This window comes from Phaethon aethereus (genome assembly GCF_964289735.1).
Source record: "Phaethon aethereus genome assembly, chromosome: 15".
In the NCBI taxonomy this organism is placed as follows: domain Eukaryota; kingdom Metazoa; phylum Chordata; class Aves; order Phaethontiformes; family Phaethontidae; genus Phaethon; species Phaethon aethereus.
In genome coordinates, this window is record NC_138591.1 from 3,949,412 (window position 1) to 3,960,715 (window position 11,304).

The 11,304-nt window shown below is 61.2% G+C and overlaps 1 protein-coding gene across 1 annotated transcript in view; it reads left to right on the top strand.

Annotated features, from left to right (window-relative positions):
* Positions 1 to 8,735: 8,735 nt before the first annotated feature.
* The window catches only part of LOC309410367 (uncharacterized protein), a gene marked incomplete at its 5' end in the record, with an annotated part of 5,429 nt that continues 2,860 nt past the window's right edge, over positions 8,736 to 11,304 (top strand). Inside the window, 1 exon segment of the mRNA XM_082006749.1 lies at positions 8,736 to 8,778. Coding sequence (XP_081862875.1) covers positions 8,736 to 8,778 — 43 coding nt within the window.

Sequence of the window (11,304 nt, forward strand, 5' to 3'; positions counted from 1 at the left end):
CCACGGAGGGTCTGGGCATGTGGTCCAGGAGGGCAGGGAGGTCTCCAGGAGCCTGGAGGGCAGCTCCGCATCTGCCTGGCTGCTGGCAGAACCCGCCAACCTTTTCCCCAAACCAAGAACATGCTTTTAGGCTAAAAAAATAAAAAAAACAAAACCCACAACAAAGTAAGTCAGTAGCTGCGATGCCATCTGCGAATGCAGCGTTGCGCGGCGGGGACAAGCCGCCCCAGCAGGCTGCCGTGCGTGGAGCCCCCGGGCACCTACGACGGCTGAAAGAGGAGGCATGAGCCTTCCTCCTCCCTTCCTCTCCCTCAGAGGGGAATGTCCTGTTTCTCTGGGGAACAACATATCTCTTGGCATCTCTCTCTTTGGAAGCTTCGATTTCTTTTCCAGCTGTGGCTCTCCAGCCTCAGCAGCGTGTCTTGGATATTTTTTTCTCCCCGCGGTCCCCCTCCCGTTGATCCCAGGGGGGAGGCTGGTTGGAAACCTCTCCGGCAGCCCTGGCCGGAGGGGATGGAGGGCTGGGGGCAGCGGGTTGTCAGTTCAGTTGTTTTCCTTGATGTGGCATCAAAAAGTGATGGGCTGATGGCTTTGGAGTCTCAGGGGGGCAATTTCCCTGGCAGCATCCAAGTTGTGTCACCTCTCTGCTTGGCTCTGTGACGACAGTGTTGATTTGAATTCTTCCAACTTAAGACTGATTTAAATGACGGTGAAGTTGGGGGATGGCGTGTGGGAGTAGAGCACTGAGCGCTATTCTTTTTTGGTTGTCATATGCCTCCATAAAGACTTCTGCCTTGGGGATTTGCACAGATCCGTGGTCCAGATTGCGCTACAAAACCCACCGGTGGTCTGCAAAGCCATGGCAACGCCTTCTGCGCCGGCTCCCGAATCAGACAAAGCTGGAAAGATTGGGTGTGTTTGCAAGTTGTCTTGCCACGGCCGTTCCTCGTTGGTTTCGGGCTGCAGCCGGGGCTTGGAGGGCAGCCGGGAGCCCCCCCATCCCCTCCTGACCCCCAGCATTCCCCCTCCTCTGCAGCCCCATGCCATGGGAGATGCTTCTCCTTTTTTTTCTTTTTTTTCTTTTCTTTCTTTTCTTTTCTTTTCTTTTCTTTTCTTTTCTTTTCTTTTCTTTTCTTTTCTTTTCTTTTCTTTTCTTTTCTTTTCTTTTCTTTTCTTTTCTTTTCTTTTCTTTTCTTTTCTTCTCTTCTCTTCTCTTCTCTTCTCTTCTCTTCTCTTCTCTTCTCTTCTCTTCTCTTCTCTTCTCTTCTCTTCTCTTCTCTTCTCTTCTCTTCTCTTCTCTTCTCTTCTCTTCTCTTCTCTTTCCTCTTCTTCTCTTTCCTCTCCTCTCCTCTCCTCTCCTCTCCTCTCCTCTCCTCTCCTCTCCCTCTCCTCTCCTCTCCTCTCCTCTCCTCTCCTCTCCTCTCCTCTCCTCTCCTCTCCTCTCCTCTCCTCCCTCTCCTCTCCCTCTCCTCTCCCTCTTCTCTCTTCTCTCTTCTCTCTTCTCTCTTCTCTCTTCTCTTTTTTCTATCCTATCCTCCACCGGTGCATGCCACTTTTTGCTGAGCGCTCCCAGCCTCGCGCGTGAGACTGCTCTAATTTGATGGAGGTGAGGGCAGGGAAAAAAAACCCACGCATTCTCGACGCTTTTGTGAAAAATAGATGTTTGGGTAATGACCTCGTGGGAAGGGAGGCTGCAGAGCGAGCCGGTCTCCTACCAGCGAAACCGCAGGAGGCAAAGGAGGGGGATTGTGCAAATGTCCCAGCCACAGGGAAAACCTAATTCGGTGGTGGTGATGGCTGAGGACACGCACATCTGTAGGAGAGCAGGCTCCCTTCCTTGCGCTGCTCCCAGAAGGGCTTGTTTGTTTAATTTTATCTCGCAAATTATAAAAGGCAAAAAAACCCCAAACCCACCACCCTGTGGTTTTGCTCAGCTGCAGCACAAATACGCCCCAGCAGAGCCCGGAGAGCGCTGGGGAGCGAAACCCTCACCCGAGCCCAGGTATTTCCATCGGGGAAAGGGGCAGCGAAGGGGCTGTGCGGCGGCCGGCGGCCCCGGTGCTCTGCCGGGACCCCGCTGCCCACCCGCGGGGCCGGGCGGGACGGAGCCGGCTGTTGGAATCATCAGAGCTGGAGAAACGCGGACGTCGCACTCGCCACGCTGCGCTCCCCACGTCCACCCCGTGCTGATCAAACCCTGTTTGATCCGTAAAAGAGGGAGATATTTGCCCTTCGAGAGGCTGAAGGAGGATGGGGTCTCGCTGGGGACGCCGGCACGGCAGCCTGGCTTGCCCGGGTGCCAACAATGCACTTTCTGACTGAGCAGGGTGGGCAAGGTTGCATTTTGGGGCAAAAAGTTGAGATTTTTGTGATGGTTGGTGCTTTGCAAGCTGCCATCTAAACGCTGCCATGGTCATGGCTGGTCAGGGCTGGTGCAGCTGGATAACGTGGGAGCACTTGTGCTCTGGTTTCAGCTCGTTTTCTTTGCTGTCATTAGTTTAAATTTCCGAGGGAGCTTGAGTTTGGCATCAGACAATCCTTTAATTTAGCAAATGTAAAAATGGGACCTTTTCCAACCAGAGCGATTAGAAACATCCTGCTCCGTTCGCCAGCCGTGGTGTCGGGTGCTGGCCAGGCTGTCGCCCCGCGCCGTCTGCGTGCCCCGGCGTGACTGCAGCTGAGACCTCCCACACTCGTCACACGGGTGTGACGGCCCGTCATCACCACATCCCTCTCCGCAGCGCAGCGCTGTGCCGGGAGCTGCCGATGGTCCCGGCTGGCAAAGAGCGACAGGGTGGGCTGGACGCAGAGGGGGAGCTTGCTGTGCCCCCCGTGACACCCCCCGCAGCACCCGCTGAGACCCCATCCCCAGCAGTAACACCCGTTTGCGCTGACAAGGGCCTTCTCCACCTCCGGGTTTGCGTATAATGGCGCGTGTCCCCCCTAAGCTGCTTAATGAGGGTTAAGAGGCTAACGGGCTTATTACCAGCAATTATTTCCACAGCCCTGCAGGTGTCCCTGGCCCGGGAGCATCCTGCTGGTATCGCTGCCAGCCAGAGGTGCCATGAGATTGCCGGTGCTCAGCCGGCTGCCTGAGTCAAAGCCGTTTGCAGGGTGTTTTTACACCCTGTTACAACGATCCAGACTGTGGTTTTGGCAGGGGGTTGGGGTGGGGGAGTAGCATCCCTATGGATACTTCCCCGCCCCGCCCTGGTCCCTCTCGCTCTGCCTCCAGAGCGGCTCTGCAGCATCCCTAGGCGGTCGCCTGGAGACAGCCGTGGTGGGTTGCCACAGCGACGGCACTTTCGCTCAGCATCCCTCCAACTCCGCCGCCTTGGCCAAAGTTGGGTGAGAGAAAAATATCCCGGGGAGCGGACCCGTTCCCCCCGGGCAGCAAAGCACAGGGCTGGGGAAACTGAGGCACGGCTGGTGGCATTGGAGGCATCTGCAATGAAGGAGGTTTTGGAAGCCACCTGTGGATGCAGTGGGGCAAAAAGTGGTGGAAATGGGGCTGGTGGAGGGCAGGGGGTACCCGCAGTTGCTGGGGGGTGTCAGTGCTTTGTGGGGGCAGATGCTGGTGCAGCGTCTACTCATGAGTCCTCCCGGTCTCCATGGCGATGTCAGCCGCGCTCGGGCTGTCATCTGCTTTGACATCCAACGCGTACCACGATGGGCTGGAAGGGTGCGCGCGCCCCGGGGGGATCAGCCACCCAGAGCCCAGCCAAAACCCCGCGCTCCCCCACGCGGGGCGGGGGGATCGGCTGCGACGCCAGCAGGGACCCCGCGGGCTGGAGTCCCACGGGGCCACGGTGGTGGCACGAGCTGGTGCCTGGCACTCGGGACCCGCCGTGGTGAGGGAGAGCAGGGTGAAGCCCGTTGGGGTGACACCGGCTGCGGTGCCCCGCGCCAGCCGCGCCACGGAGGGCGTCCCCCCCGCCCCAAGCCTGTAATTACAGACGATGCCCGTGGAGAGGTTACGTAACTTCGGCATTTGGAAAATTCTTTCTGCTCCCTTATCGGCTTTATAAATACCTCGACCTCGGGCCAGGCCGGGCCGGGGGGAAGGCGATGACACGGGCGGCAGCCGGTCCCCACGCTCAGGCCCGTCCAGCCGCCGTGCCTCAGTTTCCCTCTCTCTATGGCCCAAAGCATCCCCGCTTCATCCTGCCGCTGTGCTAAGGGGAGGGCCCCGTGCTGTGAGCACCAGTGGGACCAGCAAGTGTTTTTCTCCTCCAACAGGAGAGGAGGGTGACTGTTCTTCTTCTTCCCCTGGAAAAGGCTTGAAGGTGCTTTTTGCGTCATGACCATCATTAAGTGGCAAGTTCAAAAAACCCAAAGTCCTGCCTGCGGGCACTTACTGCCTTGTCCTCATCTGACGTCGCAGCCAGGTTTGAATTTGTTGCGTCCTCCTGGCTGGTCTTTCATGCCCTAAAAACCCCTGGATCGGGGCCGTGCAGCGCCTCAGCCGCTGCGTTTTCTCAGCAGGGTGCCGGCGGTGGGTGCTCGCCCTGATCCCCCGCTCCGCGCAGCCCCGGGGACGGCGGGATGCTGGCGAGTCCCAAACATCGCCGGCAACCGCCGCAGGAGGGCCAGGGCTGATGGGGGGGGGCTGGAGCAGGGCCCCCCCCCCCAGCTCACGTGCGCTCGCATTTACGCCACTCGCAAAGTTATCTCCCCGCGGCGCTGTCGGAGGGCGGCCGGGGCCGTGTCGATAGGAGCGTGCACAGCGCACGCGGCCAAGGGCGGCCGGGGCGGCGTTGTGTAACTCTCCGTGTGGCTCTTCACGGCGCGGGGGGGGGGGGGCATGTCACCGTGTCCCACCCTCCCCAGCGCCGCCAGGCCTGGCCGCTGCCCCGGCCGCAGGGCGCCTTTGCTCCGTGCCCACCCATCGCCGCCGCGGCCACCCGGCCCTGCCGGGGTGCCGCGTGGCGTCCGGCTTTACGCCACGGAGGGATGCTGGCGGGCAGGACCAGGGCCCCGGGGGGGCTGCTGTGGCTGGCAGCGGCATGCCACCGCCTTTGCCCCCCGAAATCTTCCCTCGCTGCTGTTTCGGTTTTGCTTGCTGGAAAAAACGGTGCCCTGCTCCTTGTCGAGCCGTGTGCGCGCGCACAGCGGTGCCCGGGCTCGCCGACGCCGGGCTTTGCAACTCACCGTGTTTATTGTAGGGTTGCCCAGGAACACACACGAGGGTTGTTTTTTTAGGGCTGGCCAGGAGAAAAAAGAAAAAAAAAAAAAAAAAAAAAAGGATTCCTGGCTTCTACTTTATCGCTTTCGTGATGCTGCAGCGCGCGTCTGAGCGACCGCCCGTCAGTGACCGGGGCTGTGCAAAGCAGCAGAGGAGGGAACGCAACCGGCTGCGCCGAACCTCGCCGCTTGCAAAACAACCTTTTAAGAGCCCGGGTCTGTGCCCGCAGGGTCTGCGGCTGCCGGGCCCCTTGGCGACGCGATGCACGGCAGCGCCCGGGCACAGAAATAACGAGAAGGGAGTTATTTTAGGGACTGCTGTGTCTGCCAGTGGGTACCTCGTGGCCACTCTCGTTTGAGCAAGGCCTCCCAAACGAGTCGGGTGGCCGGGGTGGTGGCGGTGGGGTGGCCCCCAGGACCTCATCCCCAGCTCGTGGGGTACCAGCCCCGGTGGAAGCCGATGCTGGGCAGATATTTGACTCCTCGCTGCTGGGGCTGGGCTGAGAGGGCACCCAGGGCAGGGAACGAGGGAGGATTAATTGAGCCGCTGATCCCTGATGGCGAGAGGGGACACGGAGCAGCGAGCCCCCCCGGCGTTACGCAATGCCTGTGCTAAATCTTCACCGCAGCAGATACAGATGGTCCCCAAAATACCCTGCCCTGCCTTTTGCCACCCTTGCAGCCTCTTGGGTTTGGGGTCATGTCTGCAATCTGGGGCTGTCCAACTCCCGGTGACATCAGGGCAGGGTGGAAAGGGCAGAAACCCGGGTGCAGAAACCTGGTACCCCCAGGAAGGAGATCTCCTCCAACCAGGCTCAGCTGGAGGTACAAGAGCATTAAAGGGAGCCCTCGGAGGGTTTAAGACACTGCAACTCTTGAACTGGTGTGTGCAGAGACATGAGCTGGAGGAGAACTGGTAGCAACAAAGCAGTTGCAAAGGGCTCTTTCATCTTGAAGATGCCAGGCAGCACCACGTGCGTGCCGGGGGGTTTGTCACCCCCAAGAGAAAAGGAGGGGATTGTTCTTCCGCCTCTGGGAAATGCTTGAAGATGGGTTTTGCGTCACGGCCATCATTAAATGGCAAAAGCAAAGAAACAAGGTCTTGCCTTGGACCACAAACTGCCTTGCTCCCATCTAGTGTCTGGTCCTCCGAGTTTGAATTTGTTGCATCCTTCTGGCTGGTTCTTTGCATCCCCAAAATCTCTGAAATCCCCTTTGAGCTGCTTCTCTTCCAGTCCCCTGAGACCACTCAGGTATCTTGGGCTTCCTACACTACCGTGACCGCAATTTCGCTCCCTGCGCCTTAGAAATACCACCGAAGGTGGCTGTCCCCCTCGCTGGCGTTGGGTCCCCACGGCCGCAGCCAAGGTGCCAGCTCCTGTACATGTAGGGAAGAAGAGAGGCTGTAATCTGAGCTCGGGAGCAATTAGCCAGGACGACGGCGTGCTGCCCAGCAAAGCCTCCGCCGCCCGCCCGCTCGCTCAGCCGCCGGCATTGGGCTCGGCATCTGTGGCTCTCGCTGAGATCGTGGGGTAAGTAGGGCCAGGAGGGTGGCTCTGCACAAGCACGGCATGTCCTTCCTCCCCATCTTCTTCTTCCTGGGGTTAAAAGTCAAGTTTAGGGCTCTGCTGACACCTTAACCCACGGCGATACTGAATGGCACTGACAATGCAGCTGCTTCTGGGGTGGAAATGGCACCTTTACCCCGGCACGGCCAAGGAGCCAGGAGAATTGCCCGGGATAGCAGGAGGTGGGTTATGTTTCTCACCGAGAGCTGGGCAATTGCTAATGCTTGGATGGAGCAGGAATAACCGTGGGTTTAAAGCCCAAAAAAGAGTGGAGGACGTTGAGCAGCGGTTGATGGCTTAGCCTTGCTTACATCCCATCTCCCCTTGCCGGGGTGACCTGTGCATCCTGAGCTGGCTCTCATGCTCATCCCGCTCCTCCCCGTGCCGATTCCCAGCCGAAACGCCACTGCATGGCTGCAGCCGGTGCCGAGGCGCTCGGCGTCGCTCTCCCCGCGGCTCACGGCTCCATCGGCTCCGGCTGGCAGCCCCATCGCTCCCGACCTGCCGCACGTCGCGCCTTCAGGATAAACATCTCCCGGGCGCGGGCTCTGCCCACACACGCGATTTCCCTTGAGCGGGAGACACGGCTCTTGGAGGGGGTTTGCACTGGGTGAGAGCGCAGCTCCGTGGGAAAACCCGCTTTGGGAATAATGGGATTTGGCAAAGGGACGTGGATGGGAGCTGGGCAAGCGGGAGGTGCAGGATTAGTCCTGCCTCAGGCAAGCTGGGGCGGAACGGGGTCCCGATCCATCCCCTTCTGCCTCTAATCCTAAAAGCGTAGGCAGCAATTGCTCCGTGAGAGGGCTCTCAAAGTAACTCGTGCCTGTGATACCCCAGGGATGCTGGCGAGCGCGGCCCCGGTGCTACCTGCGGCATGGGAGCCCCTCGGCACTGCAGCCCTCGGCTCATCTCCATCTGGTTGGTGATAAGATCCGCTTGAAGACATTTGCCCCTTCAATCCCCTTTTCCCTTTCTTCCCACGGTGCTTTTTAGCAGCCGGGTGATCCCCCCGGTCGCTGCCTTCCCCACGAGCCTCTTGGCACGTGCCGGATGGGAATCCGCCATTCCCAATGGGAACCTACGTCCCTGAAGGTCCCGGCAACGGCACAACCGGGGCACAGGGCGGGCAGGAGCATGGCCGGCTGGTTTTGGCTCTGCCATCGTCTGCCTGCAGCCCCATCGCTGACACTTGTCTCTGGGATGGTTTGGGGCTGGGGCTGGAGCCCGGCACGTATCCAAATTTGGGAGCATGCAGGAGAGACCAGGGCCATGTGATGGAGGAGAGCGCATGGGGCAGGTGCAGGGACGCCCCAAGGTCACCCACCCAAAACCACCCTCTGGCCCACGCGGTCTGGGGATGGGGCTTTTTGGGAGGGAGGAGCCCGCTGCAGCCCAGGCTCGGGAAGGGGACTTGCCTGGGGACTTGTACATCCCGCCGGCACCCTGGGCACAGCCAGGCCAGCTGATATTTCACTTCAAAGCCCCAGACACCTCCCAGCCATGAGTCCCACCCAGGGGGGCTCATCTTCACCCTCCGAACACCCCACTGACCCCGCAGCCAGCTCCCTCCACCCAGCACCAGACATCTCCATCACCCATGTCCCAGCCCCGTTGGCTACGGGAGGCTCCCGGGACACCGCCGGTCACCGTGGCAGGACGTGGGGAGAGGGGACAGGGCATCGCCGCCGCAGAGCCGCAGAGCCTTAATTGCGGGGCCGCGGGGCTGCCGGGAGCAGATCTCTGACGTCCTGCAGGACAAATCCTGTGGGGTGCGGGGTCCAGGGCATGAGCAGACTGGGAAACCTTCCCTCCCCCTCGCTAAATCCCTTCCCCGGCGCAGGACAGTAGGTTACGGGACTCGACCAGAGGTTGGATTTAAGGAGATTACAACTTCTCCCCCAGGATAATCTAGAAATTCAATTAAAGCTCTCTGTCTCTCGGCCGGGCTGCAGCAGGGCCACGGGGCACCCTGCGCCCGCAGCCATGGCCGGGGAGCGCTGGGGAGACCCCCCCGGGCACACGCCAGGTAAGGGCTGACCCCCTGCTCCCGCAGACCCCCACTCACGGGTGCAGCCGGGGCTCTGCCCCTTCCCGGGGCGATTTGCTGGGGTATTAACACCCGTCCTCTGAGCTGGGGCAGCTGGGGCCGGGCTGCAGGGCTGTGGGGAAGGGGGTGCGGGTACCCCAGAGGTTTGGGGGTAAGGGTGTCGCAGGAGCAGGGCAGTCTGGTTTGGGGCATCCTTCGGCAGCCCCCAGTGTGGAATGACCTGGCCAAGGCCTTCGGCTCCCCCCTCGCCCTCATCCTCCCCCGTGGCCGCGTCCCGCTCTCCGGCCGCAAAGACGCGAGCCAACAGCCAGTGTTTCCCAGGCGAGCGAGACGGGATTTCAGGACCGGTGGGGTGGCCGGGCTGGCTGCGGGCTGGGAGGACTGTGGGTGCTGCGGCGTTTCCCGAGCCCCCCGTGCTCTGCAGCCGCGCAGGGGGACGTCAGCGGCGGCGGGGGCGGACGTACAGCCCTGGGGTCCGGCCGCCGCGGCGTGCGGGTGCCGGAGCGGGGCTGGGTACCGGGGCTGGAGCAGACACGGAGGCAGCCAGACCGGGGTGCTCGGTCCCCCTGTCACGCCGTGGAGTTGGGGACCTGCCGTGCTGCTCGGTGCAGCCTCCGAAGGGATCTTTCCCAGGATCTCCTCTGATCCAGGACACATTTAGCAGGACTTTTAGGGTGCTTAAGCACAAGCCACCTGACCCAGCAGGGCTGAGCGCTGCACGTGGCTCCTTTTCTCCTCCCATGCCCACGGTGGCATCCGCACGTGGCTCAGGGGGACGGGGATGAGCCAGCACCTCTCCAGGCACCCGTCACCTCTGGTCTCCCTGCCAAGGGCCTTCCTTCTCCCCCGTGCCTCAGTTTCCCTCCTGCGTGCACCGTCGAGGCTTGCAGACAGCGATGTCTCAGCCGCTTGCTGGCACTGGGGGGGGGATCTGGGGGGGGGTGAGTACCCGCGGCTGTTTTCTACTCCTGTCCCTGCCAAAACAGAGCAGTGTTTTCTCGCTAGGAACGCACTGTGGTGGGAGCCTCTTGCCTGTCCTCCCCGGCAGCGGAGGGGACGTAGGGGATCGTTTATCCTCCGGATTCACCAGGGCCTGGCCCGCCCCGTCTTGACCCTTAGTTCGTTGGAAGCGCCCGAAGTGTCGCAGGAGGGAGTTGCTCGGACAGGAGCGCTGCCCCAGTGCGGTGGGGACGCACTTGGTCCCCCAGCCGAGGGACCCCCCCAGTTCCGCTGCCCCCCCGTTTTGTGGGTGCTCGGTGCCAGGTCGCTCTGTTGGGGTGGGAGCGAGGTTTGGGCACCCTCGGCCGCGCCGGCACGGCCACAGCCCCGTGCCGGGAGCAGAGGTCCCTCCTCTCCGCTGACATTGCCGTCCCGCTGCCGGGGCATGAAGGGCATCGCTGCGGGCGAGAGCAGCGTTCTCTCCCGGCGCAGGGCAGGCAGCAGTGCCGAGCGCGACCTCCTCGTGCTGTCCCCTCTCGGACCGTCACCTGTCCTGCCAAGGGACCCGTGTGCAGCCGCGTGGCTCCTCCAAGATCCCACCCAGGTTCAATCCCGCCCAAATGCAGCCAGGTTCCCCACACGCCTCCATAAACTGGGAGAAAATCCGCACTGGGAGGATGCAGGAGGGGGGCAGCAGCCCGGTCGCTGCCTCTCTGTCCCCAAAACGCTTCCCCTCCAGAGGTACAGGGAAAGGTGTGATGATAAATCACATCGACATCCTCAGCCGGCTCCAACTAATGACCTCCCCGGCACTCGACACGTTTTCCCGGCGCGCTGACGGTTCAGAATACCGTTGTAACATTTAACTCCCTTTAAAAAAAAAAAAAAAAAAAGAAAAAATTAGCCGTGCGGTTGGCAGATTGCTGGAGACACTTGGATTCTCTGTGGGAAACCGCTCTGTGGTGGGAGTTCGGTTGCTGCAGTTTAGTGGCAGGACTCGTTGCCTCTAATGTCAGCTCATCAGCTGGGGTAGTCACGGCGTCGCTGCGTTCAGAGCCCGCGGGGAGCTGTGGGCCGTTCCTTCCCGCTATTAATATTATGTTTTGTTTTGTTCCCTACGTGTTAACGCTGTTAGTGCCGCAGAAGACGCGTGGCGTGAGCGGCAGGGGATGGTCCCGGCCCTCCCCGACACCCAGCACGGGTTTGTCTGCGCCGAAGCTGGGTCTGGCAACGGGATTAAGGGGCTCTGGGTTTTTAGGGGAAGTTTTGAGTTGTTGCCGGGGGTAAAATTGTGACGGTCAGAGGCGCGAAACTCCTGGGAAGGAGGCGGGGAGGGGGATGTAAACTCCCGCAGTGCCTCCGCCAGCACCCTGGGGCGGCTCTGTTTGCGGGGAGATGCCAGGGCGATGCTGGAGGGTGGCACTCGTGACCCAAGGGATTGCAGGGTGACCACGGGGTCCCCAGCCGGTGCCTGCGGCAGAGCTCGTCCAGCCACGGGTTTCCGCGTGTTCGCACGAGCCCTCTCCCAGCCCGAGCCTCCCGCAGCGGCAGCGTGGGGCTTCAGCC